The sequence below is a fragment of the Gouania willdenowi genome, chromosome 6 (genome assembly GCF_900634775.1).
Source record: "Gouania willdenowi chromosome 6, fGouWil2.1, whole genome shotgun sequence".
NCBI lineage: Eukaryota > Metazoa > Chordata > Actinopteri > Blenniiformes > Gobiesocidae > Gouania > Gouania willdenowi.
The window spans coordinates 24,958,892-24,981,616 of NC_041049.1; the positions used below are offsets into that span (position 1 = coordinate 24,958,892).

General features: G+C 38.8%; 1 protein-coding gene across 2 annotated transcripts in view; it reads left to right on the plus strand.

Annotated features, from left to right (window-relative positions):
* The window catches only part of chst11 (carbohydrate (chondroitin 4) sulfotransferase 11), a 122,871-nt gene extending 102,278 nt beyond the window's left edge, over positions 1-20,593 (plus strand). For both annotated transcript variants that reach the window (XM_028451489.1, XM_028451490.1), the window contains exons 3-4: positions 18,378-18,607; positions 18,998-20,593. In XM_028451489.1, the coding sequence (XP_028307290.1) occupies positions 18,378-18,607; positions 18,998-19,622 (855 nt within the window). In that variant the 3' untranslated portion in view covers positions 19,623-20,593. The remainder of the gene's footprint in view (positions 1-18,377; positions 18,608-18,997) is intronic.
* Positions 20,594-22,725: the final 2,132 nt, after the last annotated feature.

The window sequence follows — 22,725 nt, forward strand, 5'->3', positions numbered from 1 at the left end:
TTCCTAGTGATCAATTAAACTGTGATACACACAGATCAGAAAACATACTTAAATTCCATACTCACATAATCACCACAAAAATAAACAGGTGGTGTGTGTGTCTTCTGTCGTTTATGTTGATATTTGATCGTTTAGGGATAAATAATGCTGTAATTCAGTATTTAGTTCTATTTGTTTCTTTTATCTACCTCATTGTAATGTTCAATGCCGTAAGTAACCTGTTTATTTTCTTTTGACTTAATAAAGTAGTGTCGGAACTGTCTGTCTTTGTTTAGTAATATATTTATCAGCCTCATTCTGTGCTACTGCCATCTTCACGCAGATAACAAATTATCATTTAGAATGAATTAATGTCTTACTTTTCAGCTTTCACAATGTAAACATGCACACACACACACACACATACAGTTGTCATGACAATCTTAGCTGATGATTGTTGTGTTAACTTGTAGAAATACCTGAATGTGTGTCTTTAAATCAGTGTTGGACATCTTGGGCGGTTAGAAGTGCTTCCTTTTGGGTTGCACTGTCAACATTGGAATGTGTAACTGTTCTGTGAAAACTCCATGAACCACATGACCTTGTAGAAGTACAACCATGGTGTTTCACAAGGTGAACATGCATGTGTCTGCCTCTGCAGTCTAGGGCAACCATCAGCAGTATGATAGGTACATGATGTTGCACAGGTGAATCGCCTTTAACTCATTCAGTGCCAGCCATTTTCAGAATTTCTCCCCCCCTCAGTGCCAGCAGTTTTAGAGCTGATTTTTAAAGACCCACAGAATTGTTTGTAGCTTGTTTAGTTCTTCTGTAACCAGCAGTTGAATAACAAACCCTTAGAGGGCAGTCACGCTGACATTTTACAACAAAATACGCAAAATTTAAATATTTTTCCTAAAATGTTAAAAGTTGGACTAGGATTAATCAACAGCACTAATTAATACCCAAATACATACGTATTCAGCAGAAAAATGTGGGTTTGGGATTTAGTTCATCTTTAAGGTTTAGAAATACAGTACTTTGGAAAATGTAGCTTCTGTGGATGCTATCGCGCTATTTGGCCACAAAGGTAGCTTACCTACTAAAAATCTATTGGATGTTGAAAACAGCAACGCAACGACCACGCTACAGAGAAATGTATAGGCAAACTAATAACATCGCTACTTGTAATACCACTACTGCCCAACGCTGCCTACTTGTTAGCTTTTTTTTTTGTGGTTGCTGCGCATTCTTTGTGTGTGTGGTAGAGAGTTGTGTGTCTTGTGTTTTGGCAGAGTAGGACAGATTGTGCAGAAGCACAACAGCTGGGACTGGCACAAGCTTAAAAGAAACATCACACCTTTCACCCACAGCAGGAATCTAAAGCTGCCATCACACATACAGATTAGGTGTGTGTGTGTGTGTGTGTGTGTGTGGGTGTGTTCACTGCACGCTTCTTAAGTCAGTCTGGGTTTAAAGACAATGGGATTTAAAAGAGGAAGCTTACACTTTAGTGTCTCTGTCTATCTGTAGAAGCTGAATATGAAGGGATTGAAGGAATCTGGTGAAGTGATGGAGACAATGGGCTTTAGAGGAGATGAAGGCTCTGTTTGGGTCTGTGGAGGATAAACTGAGAGGTTTAAAGCTCTGTACTCTACAATAGAGACAACTGAGATATGTAGGCTTTTGTTTTCTATCACAATTAAATACATTGTTCATAGATATTTGATACTATAGGCTTTACTTTACATAATGAACACTGCAGGAATACACACAGTAGCTGAAACACTTATATCTGAGGATGTTTTCTCTGAAACAGAAAGAGTTGTGTTTGATATTGTCCTGTAGTTTGTGCAGGGATTCTGATTGGTGAGAAACTGGACTGACAGGAATACAAATCCAATGTTGATTAGGGTCATGCCTTCTGAACATCTAATGGAACTTTTCCTTTCGCCCATAATCATTTGTATGAACATTGTAAATATCATATACAGTTATTATGGCTAATCGCATTCATTGTCACTACTTGAACACCTGTTATTTACGGTAGTATTGTTATTTGTTATACACTTTACTTAAAGTTTTATGACATTACGCTGTCATTATTATGACATGACATCTGTCATTAGTATCATTAGTGTCATTCATTATCATTAGTGTCATTAGTAATATGTTATGAAGGCTGTCATTAAGTGTCGTTCGTTACCCTAAACCCTAGTTAGAGGTTAGGATTGCTACAGTTGGTATCGCTGCTACTGAAAAACTTTGTCCACACTTCCACTGCAGGTTTTCTACAACTGCCCTGTGTGTCCACATGGTGCTACAGTATAGACCTCAGCACTGTAGTCCATAATATAGACAAAGACAAAGTGCAAACATAGGTAGGATAACTAAAACTAAGCCTTGATTGCATGAAAATATAATAAAAAATATCGACAAAAATGCTTTCATTGCATTTCAGCAATGTTGGAATTGCTCTGATTTTTTTTTAAAAACCTGAGATTATTCAGAGAAACACGGATTTTTTTTTATCAATTATTTTGATAACAGACATTTAACAGGAAAGTAAATTACCAGTAAGAACAATTAAATATGGCAAAACCAGACAACCATCGTGCACAGCTGTGGGGTCAAAGCACCCCCCTGACTTACACGCAAGAACTGCTTTTTAACAGCCAAGAGCAAGGAGCAAGCAGCATAGAGTCCTGATGTTCCCATGTCTTTGCACTTTATCCAGCAGTCATGATCTCCTATCCTATTTCTACACATTGGCCATGATTTTCAGCCTCTTGTTGCACCATGGTTCAGGATTAGTGATCGACCAATTCATCGGTCCGGCTGATTTAATCAGTCAATGCTGAGCTGAGAAGTTTTTAACTTTGAGAAACAGTTTACTACATGTTTGAATATTTATTCTTGTTAATGTTGATGCAAGTTAGAACAGAAACTTGAACAGTTTGTTGCATCTGACATTATTGACATTATTTTCCTCTGTTAATTTATGTTCTGGGGTTGTGTTGGAATGGACTATTATTCATGGTTTCTTTTTGTGTTTAATACTATAATTATATATGTTTATACTCAATAATCCTGTTAATAAAATATATCTTCAGTCAGGCCAACTTTTGTCAAAGCTATTTTCAGGACAAGGATGAACAGTTCTCTTTCATAGAATATCATGAGATGTTATTATATGCTATTTTTTACTTGTTCTACATCCCCTGTTTTTATTATTTGTTAAATATTTTTTACTTGGTGTCGTTCTGCCTCACCTTAGTTAATTTCATTAAATATTCCTTTTTTTAAATTGAGACTTGTACCAGTTGTTATCATCATTGTGTAATTTTTATGATGTAAACTGAGGGAGCAAAAGTAGTGTCGGCTCCAAATATCGGCTCAAGAAAATGGTCAGTCCGTATCAGTCATGGGCTGATGGAAAAAAAATCGGTATCGGCATCGGCCCTAAAACCCCTTATTGGTCGATCCCTATTCAGGATCACCCCAAGTACTGTGTATGTGAGGTAACAATGTCATGTTTCTCAAACTGATTGTTTCAAAGATGTATTTCTTTCAATATAAAAACATCCAGTTTTTAAAATAAAGGTTTATACGACCACTGTTTTGTAACCTAAAGGTTTGTGAAATGTCAACCAGGTTGTTTAAAACAAGTGTCCCCCAGCTCTGTCTTTAGGAATGTACTAAATACAATGTGAGTCTACCCTGGTGTAAACAGTAAAGCTATTTATATATCAGTGGTTAGAGGTCAGCTACAGAAAAAGGCAGTGGAGTTACAATACCATAGTTTAACTGTAGCAACTGACTCATAGGAAACCCTACGGCACTATTTTAAACCACCTTGGATTGTGTACTATTGTTAAAAAGACATTTTGTGGAGGATATTTAGCGTTAGGATTCAGAGGGCATGTGTTTTATTGGTAAGTAGACACACGTAGAACTGATTAAATGATCACTGCAGTCACATATAAGGAAGAATGGGTAACATGTATCTGTTTGTTTCCAGACAGTAAGATATTGTTGGAGTTATGGTGGTACCTGTTAGAGGTTCATGTGGTATTGTTCATGTTACAGTGTATGCTTTCTTCCTCTGGTAAGAGCAAGGTTGGATCTGGCCATTGGAAAATAATCTATTTACATCACATGCTGTAAAAATACAATCCTTGGTCAGAGTTCTTCTCTAAAGGCTGGATGACCTTCTTTCACTCCTCAGCAAAATTCAGCTCTGGACAGTTTAATCTCCTTTTTCCACTACTGAGCTGTAGAAGTTCCCAAATCCTTTAATATACATCATGACAGGAGGGAAAACTTTTTGCATCCTTCAACAAATCCTGACTCATTCCTACCTGCTGGTTCTCATGTTTTTGTCATAAAGGTCTTGTAGAGATTTAAATTTCAATCACTGCCGGTGGGACAAAATTCTTTATGGCAACGATAAATAAAAACCTATTGAGGAAAAGTTAAAGCTGTCGATGATGATCCCTATCATTTTTAAACTGCACCCCAGTGTGAACTCAAAAACACTGACAAAGCAACATTTGAGCTGTTTTTACGGATTGAAAGTTGGCAGATGTTGATAATGTAACTTCCACGGAAATTCTCGACCAAAATTGATGTTTTCGTGGGAACGTTAAAATCTAACTAAATGCTCATCACTGTCTTCTTTGTCTGGCAATGAACCACAACAAATCACAGTAAGAATGAAGTAAAAACACTCCCACAATGAAATGTTTGTGATGGAGTCAAAAACAAACTTGCGAGCAGCAATTTCTACCTTCAACATTAGTTTGTAAGTAAACTGTCCCGTTTTTTAGGAGAAATTCATTTGATTTATTGATCTATGTGTCTTACTGTGTGTCTTTGTCAGGGATCAACCTGAGCACCTTTAAAATGTACAAGAATTTAAAAAACTTGTGGAGGCAAAAGATCTTTAAAGCCTTGTCATTCTTCCTCTGAATATAGCTCTATGAGAGTTAGAGCCTGTCACACAGACATCAAAGAAAAGAGAGCTCATTGGAGAAACTCTGAGGGGAAAGTTAGGCACCTTATCATTATGTTGTCTGTAGTTCTACTGTGTATAATTATACCCCTGATACACACACAGGAAATGTCTGCAGCCATGCATGCATGCATGCCCTACACTCAGGTCCACAGATGTACAGCCACACTCAGGCTGTACTAACTGTAAACATGTATCAGTGCGGTCGTGTGTAATCTGCTCTAAGTGAACAGATTTCCCTGTCCTAGCGTTCAGGACACGCTCCTCCCTCCACTTTTCAGTTCCCAGGATTCTCTTTGAACCACACGTGTGGCACATGTTTCAAACTAAAGACACACAGGCCAAGTTTGCCCTGTCATAACCTCCAATGGTTCCATGGCATGAACTTGTAAAAATAACTGGGAAAAGAATGATATAGTTAAATACCAGATGTTTGTGACTGGTTTCTTTAATCCAAAAGATTCCCTGTAGGATCTATTCTCCCGTTTCATCAAAAAAAGCAGTGCAGCAGCGCAGTTTCAGGCTACGCTCTATTCTCTCTATTCCTTACGCGGATTCTTCCGGTGATTTTTCCTCTTACGCGCTTCTGAACCTAGAATAAGTGCAGCGCCCTGAGAAGTTTGGACTCAGTTACAATTTAAGCCACACACATAATCTCACTCATAATCAGGGCTTTAAATGAACTTTTTAGATCACCAGCCAGCATGGCGAGTTACCAGCCAACCAGATTTTCCACCAGCCACATTTTTTTCCAGTGAAAATAAACTACATTATGAGTGCCACAGAATAGATTTAAGCATTCATGTTTTTTTAATAGTTTTTTTTTTTTAAGTTGATTGCAGAAATACATTAAAATGGTTAAAACGTTAACATTTAACAATGTTCTAACAATGCCTGAAAGGTGCAATATGGAACTTTGGGTGTGTCGGTATAAAAGTGTGTACTTTTATAAAATATATTCTCATAACTTAATAAACAAACTTAACTGGATCCCTGGAACACTATTTGAAGTTAGAAAGAAGTAACCTGTACTAAGAATTACATGTACTGTAGAGAAAACATGTTTTACTAACATGCATGCTCTTCAAATGTAAACAAATCCCACTCCCCACAAACTGTATAGTGCACATTTTAAAGGTGAATAAATGTTGGAATACCAACCGCTCATGACCCGACATCCATTTAGTAATAAAACTCCTCAATTTCTTCTTCTTTTCAGATCCTCTTTCATCTTCATTTTCCCCTGTGTTGGCAGCAGAATTCCTTTTTTACGATAAATATCTCCACGTTAGGCTTTTCTTAACTAACTTTACAACTTAATTTCAGCTCCTATTGTTTGTTTTGCTCCGTTCCATTTGTCTTCTGATACCAAACCATAACAATAACGTAAGCACGTAGCTAATTGTTGTATGACACGTCACAATATGGTGTTCATGGGAAATGTACGATTATGTAACACATATGATTTTTAGATTATTAGGCAAAGTAAAGTGATAGTGAAATCATAAGTATTTAAGTATAATTTTAGACTAGTAAAGCTATACACTAAGTACAGCTCAAGGAGAGAGGAGCAGAAACAAACAAATTGCTTTTAAAGGTACTATGTATTATGTGAAACAGACAAAAGACATGTAATAACATCAAACAGTATTTTGATTAACCATTCAGTGCATATGTACAGTGTCAAGTATGATAACTATAAAGAATATTAAGTTCCTGAGAACCCTGTTTTAAATCAAAATATAAAACACTTAGAAAACGAATTATTCAAGATTACAATACTAATAAAGAAAAGTCAAATAATAATTCCTTGGATCCGTGATGCTCAAATGTTCAAATTGTCAATTTAATTCACACACAAATTAACAGTTCATTGACCCAGGCAGGGATTTAGAGTCCAGAAGTAGGTCGTGTGTGTGTGTGTGTGAGAGCATGAGTTCATGTACTACAAGAGCCTCCTACCGCCCGGATTAAGCAGGAGGTGGGGTTCCGTACTGGAAGACTCTGTAAATTACAGGTTCTCATGGATACAGTGGGCTTAATGCCTTTCCATAGTTCACCATCAATTACCTGGCCAGTGCAGAGAACAGGACCATGTAATACAAATATTTATCTGTGTACACAATTCCTTAAATAATACAAGTTGTATTATAAATACATTATATTCTATATATTGGCCAAATATTGTACAATAAATTTCATTTCATGATTCTCATATTATTAAATAATTCTCAATACAGTTAACTATATAATTGAATCATCTAAATATTAGCATATATTCAATATAAATATCAAAATAGCAGCTTGCGTTTAAAGTGCAAAGTGCATTGGAACCATTAAGCACAATGTTTTGCTGAAAACACACCACAACATAATTTAATGATAACTCCACATTGAACATGATTACTAATATAATTATTGACATGATTGAAAGGAAAATGAGAAGGTTGGCATAAACAAGTGATCACTATAGGACCGGCTGATGCCAACGCTAAGCAGTGACTTACCACTTTGCTCCGTTTCACATATTGAGCAGCTTAATCGCCGTAGTCGGCGTTTGGCAGTCAGCTCCTATGAGTCATCACTTAATTAATTAGATCACTTTCATGGTTTTTCACTACAGTTTTATCATTAACTGAAGTTCACCTACATGTAGCAACAAAATCCAAAGCGTATTTTGTGTGTGTCCGCCACTTCCAGGTAGCGCAAGATAGACTTTCTAATTGGTCGAGCAGAGTCACGTAACTGCTTGCAACCCAGTTGCCAGATACACATTACATTTCAAAATCTAAACACACGCAAAAACCCTCAAATTTTTTGGCAGAAAACAGCCCAATCTGGCAACAATAACGTGTTGCCTCGTTTCTGCTATCTGCCGATTCAAACAGATGCAGTTGTATTTGTGTCATTCTTCACCAGCCAAAATGGCTAGTAACTCTACAATGTTACCCGCCAAAGTTCATTTTACCTGCATTTGGCGGGTGTTATTTTAAACCCCTGCTCATATTACTGCAGAAGAGACGCCCAGAAAGAATCTATCCAAAGTAACACTGTCACGCTGTCACGGGGGGTGGGAGGAGTTACACAAACACGCCAAATGATTGACCATCAGCATTTCTATTATGTGCACATTTACCAGCTTTACTCCTACTCTTACTCCTTGTCCTGGGAGGATGGTGGGAGCAGCGTCGCAGTGTTGATGTGTGATCTGTGTACCGTGGTGAATGAAACTCTGACAGACGTCAGGCTGATCTTCAATTATTTTAACACTGTGTATAACGAAAAGCCACAGTTTGATCACACTACAAGAGTAAATAACAAGTGAAACATTGATGGCAGATGATGATGATGTGCGCTGATCATTTCTGAATGCAGGAATGTAAGAAGTTCATAAAATCAGGCTTTTCACACAAACAAACGTTCATCTGTCGTTAGTCTGAGGGAAAGAACAGAGATTTTATTTGTAGCTCAGACAGAAAAATGTGTCCGATCTTCACCCTGCAGTAATCTGATCAATAATCTGATCAAATCAACCTGTTACATTGTTTATCAACGAAGGCGTTTCAAATTAAAAGTGAACTTTATCATTTTCACGGATTTCAGTGACATTTACAAGCGTTAGTAGAACTCCATGTTCCAAAAAAAAATGACATCATGGCCCAGTCCGCCTCCTTGGCTTCAGACCTCCTTTATTTACAGACTACGCGCTTTTGGTCAATTTACGTGCGGTGGGCGTGTCAGGAGCCTGGACCGGAGAATACGCACAGGAGAGAGAAGCGTAACTGCAGCCGCGTAAATAAGTGCTTTAAGTCCAGACCGGAGAACAGGACCCACAGTGTGAGTAGTAATTTACTATTATACATGAGGGCACCGTATTATTGTTTAAATTGCTCTTATACGTAGACTTGAAATCTAAATGTATTTAATTATTTTATCAAATAAATCATGTTTTTGGATTCATTTTGGGAATTTCATATGTAAAAGTTAATTCTTGAAGAGGTCTCTTCTTTGATTCTACTATATGCATATTTGTTTCGCTCTACTTTTTCTTATTTAGGCCTAAAATGTTTTACTATCCAGCTTCCTCATTACAGATACAGGTATTTGTGTATTAGTGTAATGTGTTCATTTCCATAACAATACAAGAAGGAACCTTACAGAAGTGTCAGAAGATTTAAACCGTAAAGTGAAATGTAGCTTTAAACACATTATATCCCACACTCATTGTGTTCCTGTGGAAAGTCTTGTTGCTCACTCATCCTCTCCCTCTCTGATGGTATTTGTTCAAACCGGCACCACAACTGGACCAATCTGAACACCGTTCCTCAAAATATGAACAAGTCACCTGAACTTTCAACAAATCAGACAACCTTTACTGTGACGCCTGACCGTTCTTTCCTAGGAAATCACCACAACTCTTATTCTTAGCCACAATTTTCTTGAACTTCTTCAACTTCATGTTTTTAAAAGTCGATCATTTTATACTTTGTAAAGTAAACAGCGTGTGCCGTAAACTAAAGAGAACCAGCCAACGGTCTAATTAGAGGACCAGGAAAAACTATTCTGGGCAGATGCAGAGCTTCCACTTTAGGACATCAGAACTTTTGACTGAACCCCCTCACTGACCTAGAAGCCACGGCGGGCATAGAGTGCAGAACTGGTGGCAAATAGGACCCAACTGTGACCCAGAACCTTCCACCAAGAAGGCTGACAAAGTTACACACCTACATGGCTGATAAAGGGGGCTTGACTCAATCAAGCTCAACCTCAATTTCTCATTAAAACATTCAGCCCTTGTTTAATTTAGGTCTTTAGTACTATTTTTTTTCCCAAATAATTACTTTGGTTGCATATTGGGCATTTTCATATGTAATTTTCTATATCTTCACCTATCTTAAGCCAATATACATGATCATGGAGTAATTTTTTTATTAAGCTGGTGTCTTTGTGTCCGCCACCTGTTAAGCTGTGGGCGATTCGAGGGATCCCCTTGTTGTTCATATAAACAGACAAAGGTGAATAAAGAGGTGGATGAATAATGGTGGGCAGTGAGAAGAAATGGATTGTAATTCAGCGGGAGAGGTGTCGTCAGGCATGTTCTCCTCAAAGTGACAAAATCTTTAATTTGACAGCAGGTTCACGGGGTTGTATTGATTAAAAGTCATCAAGTGTTTGAGACCGATCATCTGACATTTGTGTTAGAGCGGTTATGTACTCAGATAGGGGAGGGGTTCATGGTTCAGGTGAGGATTACAGGTTGTTTCTCTGCATCTTGGTCATTACGGATAACAGCCACGACAACGGCCACTGTAACATGATGTTTTTTAATTCTGAATTATTTATACCGAATATAATCATTTGGAATTAACGTGTTCTGCTTCGTGTTTACATGGAAAAGGTAATTCTCGAATGAGGTTTACATGGAAAACTGGTTTGTTTGGCTTTAGATAATTCCGCTTTAGCTCTGGGTGCTGGGAAGGCTCTGATTGGACAGGGGGAGAACATGACGTATCACGTCTATCAGGAAAAACACACAACAAACTTTTTATTGTCGGCTATAACACAGAACACCACACATGAGAACTGTTTTCACCTTTATTTTGCTCCCTGGTAAAGATAGTAGTTCTAACAACTGGTAAAATGATAAACTGTTGATATTATAGCCTGTGAATGCAGTATGGGGACGTATTTACTCCGGGTCCTAGCGCCAGCCATCCGGATGAGCCTGTTCTGTTTACCGTGTTTACCGAGGTCCGTGTGTGTTTAATAAGTCCGTGTGAAAGTCCACATGTTTATGCCTCCGTCTATCCACTCTTTTCATTGTATGTCTTTTAAGGCTCTTATTAAATAGTCTAGGTTGGAGTCCGGGCCGCCGCCATCTTGGATTATGTCACCGCCAGCACATCATCGCCTCAAGTTGCACATGCGCAAAATGATATGAATGATCTTAAAGCGGCTTTAACCAACTTAAGTGTTTACAAGAAAGTGGAATCTAATTAATAATTAAAAACGGAATAAACCAGCCACCTAATTCAGAATTAACTTTAAATCGGAATTAAATTAGCATTAGGAATTACGTGTTTACAAGGTCAGGTTAAAGAGGAATTCACTTTTATTCCACTTTAAAGAGGAATTAAAGCTCCCATGTAAACGTGGCCAATGTGTCCCCACCATGCAGAGACAGATGCACAGGTGTGAAAGAAGACCCAATGTTGTTCCAAGGCAGGGGAGGTCTTTTTTGGGCCCAAAATGTTGTGTTTTTGGAGTTGAAGATTTCACTAGAGTGATACAGTAGGTCGCTGGCCATAAGCAGTGGAATCGAGTCATGCTATGATATATATTAAAGCATCACTTTCCATTGGAGGCTAACAGCTTTACCCATTTAAGGTAGCACGTCAAGAAAAAGGTGTGTAATGGGTGAATGTGACTGAGAGTGTAAAGCGCTTGGAGACTCAAGCGTTATATGAGTTATCCGTGTTAAAGGCAGTTTGAGATTCACATGAAATGGGGTAAGACCACCAGCAGTCCATGGACCACACTTTGAGAAACACACATAGAGGGCTTCCATGATGGTGGATCTCCCTTTTATTGTGTTATCAGTTTGCGTCTAATTTTTGTTCATTAACGTTTGCCTCACAAAATCTTCAAACTTAACAATCATAACTAACGTATGTCAAAGTTTCATTTCTGTCGTAATGTGTCCTAATGAGTTTACTCACTTTGATGAGTTACTGTATCTGGTTGCTCAAATTCTGATGTGCGAACAACAAAACGTTAAACTTTACTCAGGTCTCAAAGCACCTGAGCAAAGAAAAAAGTTTTTTTTTTTAATGTCTGTTATACAGATGTGGAGAAGTGAGGGGGTGTAAGTCCTTAGGCACACTTTAACTGCTGCACTTACCAGCACGTAAATCATCAATATTCCATAAATGTCTAGTGTCTGTCATTGTAGAAAGCTGTAACAGTGTGGTATTCACCTTCGACCCCACCCCACAATGCAGTGCGTGGCTGCGATGTTGAATTGCTCTATTATACTTGTAGTGATTAATGTAAGGCATGAATAACTGTTCTTAATAAATGCAAGGACATTTTAAACACAACTGTTTTAAAAAAAACAATAAAATACAGGATTAATGTCTTATTTTGCTTCTGTTCTTCATTTTTGACTGAGTTTATTTTAATGATTCCATTGCAGATGACTGCAGTCGCTCCCACTGCGGTTTTTCTTTAGATCTGACTGACGGAAGCTATTAAAGTGTCATTATAGAAAACGAGTACATGTGTTCTGAGACATTTTCCTTGGTAGAGAAATGGTGGTCAGACTGTCATAGAGACAGGGATGTTTCTCTGTGCTTCTGAATAATGACTCAACGTAAAGGTAATATCCTCGATGAGTCATCTAGTGCATAAACCCTAAGCCTGGCTCGTCTGTTACAGTAGTTTGTTGCTGTTCACAGGCTGAAATTGAGGGTGTTTTGTACAGTTCTGCTACATTGCTGCTTCATCAATTCCAGTCTGATGCAGAAACGCTAACCGCTCAGGGTTTGAGAAAGAGAGCTGCTTTGGTGGATCCTGTTGATTTTTCTTTAGCTGACATTGCAAAAAAATGGAAAACAAGGTGCAGACTGCTCAGACTAAAAATATGTGACATTTAGACCTGTTTACTTAAGATATTTTCCATCCATCCATGTTTTATACTGCCTTCTTCCTGCTCTCATTCCAGTTTACAAATTCTAAAGCTTTTCCTCAACTTCCTCAACCTGAACTTTTCCATACCTCACATTCAAAGCACAAATGAAAATATCAGCTCTGATATTTTAAATGGATTTTCAACAGTTTCCATCTTAGTCAGGAACACCTTCTCCCTCAAAAGGCCCCAGGGCAAATATTTGCTGCCTTGCCCTCACTGGTGCCGCCTCTCACCTCTGTTTGTAGCCTAAGGGTGTGTGTACTCTGTGGCGCTCAGGCCATGTAGTGTTTTCTTTTGAAAGTTACCTTTACATTCGTGTGCCTCCCACCAAACATTGTGTGTAACCGTGGAAACCTAAAGTCCACACTAAATGCACTCCGTTCGTCATACGTCTGTAAAGCCTATCATGTTTGTGTCACTTACAGAAGCAGATATTATGACATTTTAACAGCTGACTGCAGTAACAGCTCAGCAAAACTGAACACAAGGGCTTCAAGTAATCTGAGATCACTTACTGGTGTAAGCATTTGACTGGAGCAATGTAATCCTTTAATCTTTGATATAGACGTATTTTTATGATCAGGGTAGCTTGGTGCTGCAGCTCATCACAATTTTCTAACGGCAGGAGTCACAGCACAGTCCTGACAAAAAAAAACCCAATCACATTTATTAAACCTGCCAATACAGAGACTCCATTCAACCCAATATGTGTACTGTATATACAGTAGAACCTATAGAGTTCTTAGAGTTCCTGCATTAGGGAAACCTCATTTCCTTTGGTGGACAATCAGTTCATGCATTCAAACAAGTAGGCCTACTCATTCTAATTGTAATCGCATGTACAGTTCTCCACATATGTAGTTAACAATTATTAATTACGTTTCATATCAAGCTTTCCCACATTTTATCATTTAAAATATAAATTGAGGGGTATAGATGCCACACCAAAAATATTTAAACCTATATTTTCATTGATTAGGAAGCCTAAAAAGGTAACCAATAGATAGGAAATAAATGAGATGATAGATATTTGTTTTTAGTGTATTTTACAGCTGATTTAGGACCATTTATCATAAGAGATGCTAACAGAAAGCTAAATCAAGAGGAAGGTTAACTTTTATTATGTTATTTATTTCAAGCTCAGTAATTGATTAATTAGGGCCCGAGCACAACAGTGCGTAGGACCCTATTGTAAGGCACCTCATTTTTATTATTATTTCATTTACAGCCAAATGATTGTGTTTTTGAGGGCTTAAACACATTCAAAAAATTTTATTTAATTTCACTTTCTAGAGTGATGATGTCAGAATTCTACAGTGTACTGAAGAACTATTACTTCAGTACACTGAGGATTTCCCTGATCTGGTAAAGTACTGTTATTTCTTTCTACCTCACACTTTCTAACACACATTCCCAAACATTACACAATGTAACTTTATTGCCTAATGATTTACCTCTGTTTTATACCCACGCAGAAACAAGTCAAGCACCTCCAGTTATGGTTGAACCCAACCGTCATTCATAGTCACACCTAGTGTTGTGTTCAAGACCACACTATCCGAGACCAAGACATGCCCGAGACCAGAATATAACTGAAAAATGTAATTGACCCCAACCCTAGGCCTACTGTAAAGCAGGATAGATCAACAAAGATTGGGTTGTTTTTGTGCCAATTTCCTCCTTCCCGACCAAGGACGGCAAACTCCAGATTGTTTTGAGTTTTATAAGATTATCCTGTAAGATTAGCCTGTGGTCTGAGGTTTGTTGAGAGTGAATTTGTCCTGATAATCAGCTCTGAAACGGCCTGGTGCCGAAGAACGTAAACATTAAACCTGTTATATATTTACAACCAAAACTCATGTGTGGGTAAAGCCGTCAATTCCCAACTCATGACTCTGTGATTTATGACGTGGAATTATTTGTAGCCAATCACGAAGCAAGATGACTGAGAAACATTTAATGCTGCGTTCCAGGCACCTCGGAACTCGGTATTTCTAAGTTGAAAACTACAATTTCATCCGAGTTCAGTGGCAAAACGTCAAAATATCTCAAGCATGGCTAATCGCTATCACATAAGATTATTTTCCAGACTTTACCGAGCAGTTGAAGTCGCTTGATCGTGAAACATCTCCTCAGATGAAAAAAAATCCTATGAGAGTACCTCGCTTTACTCATCACTCTACTGTTCCCTCTTCTATTTCTGAGTAATCCTTTCTCTCCTTCCCCTGTCCGCCCTCCCTGTCCTTTGTGCAAGCATCAGCAGATCAGGATGAAGCAATTCATCACTGCCGCTGCCACGGAAATGAATTACACAGATCTTTGTTGTATTCTATACTCATGACAACATTTGAAACGGAATGATACACCTGTGACAAATAAGCAATAGACTTATGAATAACACCATCACCTCCCACTGCTGTCATCACCGCATCGCTCATACATTTCAACCAAATGTGCAGTGATATAGAGAGCAGTCACCCACCGCCGATGAGTTTTGGCCTTGTTTTAGCCACTGCTGACAGTTACTTTCACAGTTTTATTTGAATCGCTGTTTGCATGAGTGTTTTATCATTTTGAAATGTCTCCTCGGTTGTATCTGTCACACCTTCCTATTGAATTCCTTATTTTACGCAATATTTATTCATACCTGCAAGCAAAACTGCTGAGCTCAGGCTTTAGGCCTGAACGGGGCTCTGACCATTCAGAAGGGAGTGAGCTAAGTTGAGCCAATCATGCAAAGCTATCAACTAGTTTTATAGCTGCTTTTTTATGACTGTATTCTCTGACATGCTACTTGTTTTAGCCCCACGGGGTCACACCTCTGGGGTTATTAGGACGGAATGTGCAAACAAATAAGTGCATAACACTGTCTGCTATCCCATGGGAAAAGCTTGACATGGTAGAGGTCGCTAACCTCAATCAGAACTGTATCGACCTTATCTTCTCAGCCTTTCAACAAAATCACAGAAGAGATCCGGCTGAGCTGCTCCGAGATAGGATGAAAGAAAAGTGCAGCAGCTCACATAATGACCATAACATCCCCTCTTTTTCTCTTTGGTTCCTTGTTGGTTCCCCAGTTTAGTTGGAATTTACAACTCAGATTGTAAAAGAACAGATTTTTAACAACAAAAAGCTACTGTTCACTGCATGCTAGCTCAATTTGGTGACTTTGATGTTTTGACCAAATAGTGTTGAAAAAAACAGGGTAAGGTCAGAACAAAGGCATTCCTGATCCAACTATTAACTTCACACAGCAGGACATCCAACATTGAGGGGGATTGAGTCGACATTAAGTATTCTTTTATTTTAAATGAGGACTTAGGGAAAGCTAACTGTATAATCCTAGAGGCAAAGGAGAAGGATATTAAATTATTCACATTCAGTATTATATAGTCAGAGCCCTGCAAGAACCAACACTAGTGCACGGAAATGATCATTTAGTGTGAGGGGAACTGTTGTGTACAGAAATGTGTTTCTGTATATAACCTTCATTCTAAAGTTTGGCTGAAAGTGTAGAGGCTGTATTTACAATTAGTTTCAATCTTTCTAATGCTCTCTGGAGCCACCAGACCATAGCTTTGGATCCATTTGGAGTAGATTGAGCTTTGGGGTACATGTTTACTCAATACACTGGAAATTACAAAATAAGATCTTGCTACCACAACTCGAAGATCATGAGGAATCACTTTGTTATTATGGGCCCCACTGAGGTTTATGTACAGTCGTTCTATATCTTATGTTTTGACATAGTAGAGCTGGGTGCTGGGGATGAGTTACAGCTTGTTTATCAAGCCTGGTCTTTAATATCAGTTCTAAGGTGGTTACACTCTCCGCTGGTCCACAGAACAGAATTTGTATGTCCTCCTTGAGCTATAAAAGGCCATTGTGCATGTCTGTGATGAAAGCAACTAAAGTTTGAAAATTGCAATAGTAACATAGTGTGTTATAAGATTTTGAGAGGGAACATTTTGGCAATGAAAAGTCAAACCAAGAACTACACTGAAAACATGCTGACAGCTACATTGTCAGCAATGGTGACAGGTGTTGGATCTTATTTCAGACCACTCTGGGTTAAGACAACATCCTGACGCCTAGATGGGCGAATTACAATTGAATGGGCCATGACATTAATTTAGATTGTAGAAAAAGACAACAGCTAACATGTTTCAAACTTCAATTGTTCATTGTCACATACCAATAGCTCCACCATGCAGCCATTTACAAAAAGAAAGGAAACCATGAGTTCACTTTACTTTTTGACCCTTACTTTAGAGCAGTGGTACTCAAACGTTTGCTGTTGCGGAGGAGAGATTTCAGGCCCCCCATCGCAACACAATTTAAAAAATTTTTTTTTACCTTTTTAGAAAAAGTTATGACTATTGTTCTTCAAAACTTATAAAATTCTAATCAAATGTGCAAAGGAAAAAATATTTTTCTATTTTTCATGCTCAATGTTCAGCAAGGACCCCCTCGTGTCCTAATGTCACGTCCTCCAGTTTGAGAACCACCACATTACCATGTTCAAAACAATAGGAATGCTAAGTTACAGCTGGTGATTAGGCATATAAACAACATTTGAAGTTATTTAATCATCATATGTATACAATTTTATAAGATTTTTTAATGAGATTACTCAGTCTTTGTGAAGTTATGATAGTAGAGTAAAACCTGTCTGATGGTCTTAACCCAGCACACGACTGATATGAGTGAGTCTAACGTTTGGTGACTTCTGCTTCACAATGACAGGAGGAGCCATCAAAGGGTGACTTGAACCCATCAAGGATATCTTTACATTATTAATGAGGTCTGTTGTGTGGTAAATATGTGAATTCCCAGGAGGAAATGCTTCTTCCCATCACGTCTGCACCATATTGATTTTCCCTAGATACAGTATAAAGACAGAGCACACCTCTGATCTGTGATTGGGTGTCACAGCTCAATAATGGAGCTTATTGAAAGAAGCGGTTCACATTCACCCACAATATTTTATCTCTGGTGCACTACTGTGTTTTCACACTAGATAATGGCATAGTGCAGGTGTGAGCAGTGGCGTCGACAGCCAGAATCCTGTATGCACTGTGCATATAAGGGGATAATAAAGATTCTAGTTTGTAATAGGCTAAACATGCAGAGTTGGGGGATTGGGGGATCTGTCCGTACTATGAAATTGAATCTTGGCACCACCACTGGGTGTGAGAGACATCCCACAGCTGCCTTTGTCCGCTGTCATCTGATAGATGAATGAAGGCTAATCAATTTTCTGATAGGGATCACTTGCACACTCAGGGACATGTTTTAAAAGGTTTACATTTTTAATCCAGTTGACTTTGCTTACAGTCTGAAGACGTGTGCCACTAAGGCTGAGCTTTGTACTGGGACCGAGCTGTAAAAACAACGGCCGAATTCATCGGGAAATGAGAAGCTACCACAAAGGAAGAGGTTCATGAAAACATCTTGCCTTTCACACAAACAGCTTTCCAGCTGCTTTTTTGAATTCCTTCCATAGGCAACTATATCTGAGAATTTGAGAATATCGATTCCACTTTTGATCTATGAGCTCAGACTTTTTAATAAATTGTTTTTACAGTAAACTGTGATTGTCCTAATACTACTGGTTGTTTCAAAGATAGACGGATCTCATCATCCTTATCTTTTCCAACACTTGTATTCATGACCTTGCCATTCTTTTTGCAGCTGGAGTTGTCAGGAGCTGCTGTCTTTCACCAGGCCCGGAGGGATCAGGTAGTGGACTCGTGTCGGGTCAACAGTGCATCCAGCCGTAAGCGGAGGGTCCTTACACCAGGAGACCTTAAACATCTCGTTGTGGATGAGGACCACGAACTCATCTACTGCTACGTCCCGAAGGTTGCCTGTACCAACTGGAAACGTGTAATGATGGTGCTCACAGGCCGAGGCAAATACAGGTCAGTAAAGTCTATCATAGGAGCTAGTCATTGTTGAAGAATGAATATCAGTTGTGTGTCAAAGGTTTATCTTGATAGCTGTCCTAGATATTAGGTATAGGTAAAATAATAATTACAACCAAATGATAAACAGGCTGCAAGCTATCAAAACCAAAACCTCATGGCACAAAAACATCTTTTCCACCTCTGCAACAGTCCCCCTCTGAACTCACTCAACCCATATGACTGTCTTCCTGCCCTTGCACTGCAAAAATAATCATTGATTTACATTGCCTAATATTTTTGATGTTTGTCTAATTTATGACTGGCACCAGTCGTTGTTGTTTCTAAACTCCATCCTTTCACTCATTTTTTCCACTAGTTCTGACTTCTTGTGCTGTTTATTTGCAGTGATCCAATGGAAATCCCATCAAATGAAGCCCATGTTCCTTCAAACCTGAAGACACTGAATCAGTACAGCATTGCTGAAATCAACCACCGGCTTAAGAACTACCTCAAGTTCCTTTTTGTTCGTGAGCCCTTTGAAAGGCTAGTTTCTGCCTACCGAAACAAGTTTACTCTTAAGTACAACTCATCTTTCCACAAGCGTTTTGGCACCCGCATCGTTAGACGCTACCGCAAGAACGCCACGCAAGAGGCCCTGCTGAATGGTGCTGATGTCAAGTTTAAAGAATTCACTGAGTACCTTGTGGACCCTGCCACACGACGTGATGGCCCGCTCAACGAACACTGGCAGACGGTCTACCAGCTTTGTCACCCGTGTCACATCCATTATGACATGGTGGGCAAGTACGAGACGCTTGAGGAGGACGCAAACTACCTGCTGCAGATAGTGGGTGTTGGCGACTCTCTTCGCTTCCCAAGCTACGCTAAGTCAACACGCACCACAGATGCCATGGCAGCTCAGTTCTTCAGCAATATCAGCACTCAGCAACAAGTCCAGCTCTACCAGCTCTACAAGCTGGATTTTCTCATGTTTAACTACTCCATACCCAGCTACCTTCGGCAGGACTGATGGACAGCAGAGCGGGAACTCTGACAATGGCAACTGATAGAGGGACATTACAAACTATTGTTGTACCTTGAAATGAAGTGTCTGACCTTAAAAAGCAGGTGCTGTAAGGTTGAGGTACGGAGTGCTTTCACCTAAACATGTTAAGGTGGTACAAAGGGCACTGGATGGATAAACAGACTAAAAGCATGCAGAAGCTAAAATAGGTTGGTGAAGCAGGTCTTCATGGTGGAATTCTCCTGATGACAACTTAAAACAAACTTCTGACAAAATCGTCTGCTTTGAATTTAGCAAATCTAAAGTGTGGCCTCTCACACCCCAATCCCACTCCCCCTCATGCATCATGGGAGCTAATCGTATTCAGCTTTCTCTCCATTGACTGACAGAGAAACCCCATGAGATTGTAAAACATGGCCCATGCCCTTCATCGCGCTGTCGTGGTGAGTTAGCTCCTATTGTCCCTTCCCACATTGGATTCATGCTTTTCTGAAGGAAAGTTCTGCTCCCTTGTGCTCTGGAAAAGACTGCTTCTCATTTCTGTCTGAACATGTGTGAGGCCAACATAAATAGTTCATCCAATGGTTAAAGAAATGCACGTGGTCACGGTCAGGAGGAGGAACTCCTGTCTTACAGGTACATGTTGAGCTTGTATGGTCCACAGCACCAGCAAGTGGAAAGTTTTGAAGTAAACTGAAGAGGAGGAAACAGCCTGTACGGTTGTTGGGTTAAAGGCACTGGATCTCATTACTGCCATACTTTCACTTAGGTGGTCATTGAAGATTCCCACAGGTCCATACCGAACAACTAAACATTTACTGGACTTCTTGCTGGTGTTGTATTGCGTTATAGATAATTGCTGCGAGCAGCAAAAACAAAAGATTATTTAAAAATCAGTTTGAATTGAACTTTGGGAGAAAGCTATCTTTTTTAGGACACGTGGACAGTTTCATCGCGCTGATTTTTTTTCTTCACAGTTTGCCTCTTATGCCTCATCAGTGCATTGCTTGGTACTTTTTTATCCTTTCACTTTGTCCTTCTGTGTTCATGCTTATAGAATAATGGATTTGTTTCCATTTTCTGGCCAAACATTTGGTGCCACTAACAGCTGAAGACTTCAGACATCAGATTGCTGTCAAATGAATGTTCCTTATCACGATCTTCCAGGGTATGTTCAACACGGTCTAGGATAAATGACCTAAAAAGAAATGCTTACACAAGTTTTCTTCTTAGAATGTGGCTGAACATATGGGCTCCCATTACGAACCGCCCAAAATTGGAGAGGGATAGCTATAAAATTGCAACAAATCTAAGCTTGAGTTAGATAAAACTGGGACAAAATGAATCTGGCTACAAATTTTATCCCACTGTGGAAATAGAAAACAAGATAATTACATCATGTCAGAATAAAATCCAATATGAATGTCCAATAAATGTAATAGCTGAGGCCTGGTGGTGGGCATGCAAACAACCAATAAAATGCATTTCATAGTCTGGGCACGCACTGCGTACAGTACTGTGATTAATGTTAGGCAATGTCAAGGTTAATAACTCCACTACATAGCATAAATTAAGCTGTTGGGTAAGCATCACAAGGGAATGCAACGGAAAAAAATCAAAAAAGTGGAGAGCATCTCAGCTTTCTTGCCAGACATAAAGAAAGCTTCCTCTTTCTGACATATTATTCTATCTCTAAATCCCTCCAGTTTTACACTTAATGAGAAGTTTGAAAGAAAACCACCGGGTGCCAAGGCTCGACAAAATCTCTAGCATTGTTTCATCAATAGCTTACCTGAATTAGGGTTGAAAACCTGCTGACACTGCTGGATTCCAGACTAATGAAAGCAGACAGCTTCCTTGGTTGCAAAAAACTCCCACGAACATGAAACAAGCTTTTATAAATTCATCCTGATGTTCTGCCCGGTGAAACAGGAAAGACTAACACTCCAGTATCAGATGGAAATGTGAAGGCTCTTAGCGGGTCCTTTCCTGCCTGTGTTGTGTATTTACCCTGGAATGCTTAAATATGACATATTAGTTGAACCTAGTTTGGACAAACTGTATAAAACATATATTTTTAACTCTAAATGGAAGAGGGAAGAGAAGGAACAATTTGTCAAAAAAAAAAAAAAAAAAAAAAAAGACAAATGCATTTTTGAAAAGACGTTTGACATGTCAAATGTCTTCTTTGACATTGCTTCAGGGAAATGAAGCATTTTTCCTTCATTTCCGTCAAACGAAGGAAAAATGCTGATTTCTCGCTGATATTTTCCTGAATACTTTTGATAGAATTTACACATCCGACATTTACATTTGAGGCTAGCATTTCATCGAGAGACATTCAGATACAACATGCAGTTATTTATTTGTTTTTCTGTTTGCTGGATTACATTAAAAGTACAAAAACGGATTTTCACAAACATTTAACCAGAGGTAGACCTTTTTTTGGAGGGGATTTGGATCAATATACTGATTCTGGATCAGTATCAAAAATAGAAAAAAACATATTTCTCATCAGTGACCCATCTTCATTAAATGTGTTTCATTTGTATTGGATTTGAAATTCATGATGATTTTTCAATAAAAATGAGGCTGTGCATGAATATAAGGATAGAAATTTCCAAGCCTTTAAAGTATGAATGATCAATGTGCTGTGGTCAGGATCATGTTTGCACTCTCTGACGGCTCTTGTTTATCATGACAACTTGGGTATAGACAATACAAATGTGACCAGGTGAAATTGATGAACAAACTATCGCTAAAAAAAAAGTCCACACAGGATGAAAAGTGTGCCCTTTCCATGTTCTCCTTTGGATAGGAAGACAATCAATGTAACAGGTGGGATGTGCTAATCCAATCTGACTGAACAGGAACATCTATGACCTGAGGGGGCAGTTGTGTTCCCACTAAATGTCAGTGTAGAAGGTGACAAAGATCTCAGCATCATACACACACTCACACACATATGATGCTCTGCGTGTTAGCTTTTTTGTTGTACTAGCTAACCAGTTGTCCATTAAAGCTTCAGATTTTTTTTTTAAAGTTTTTTAATCATCTCTGTAATACTTTATAAACCTGTTGATTTCATAATGATGTCATCACTGCCATT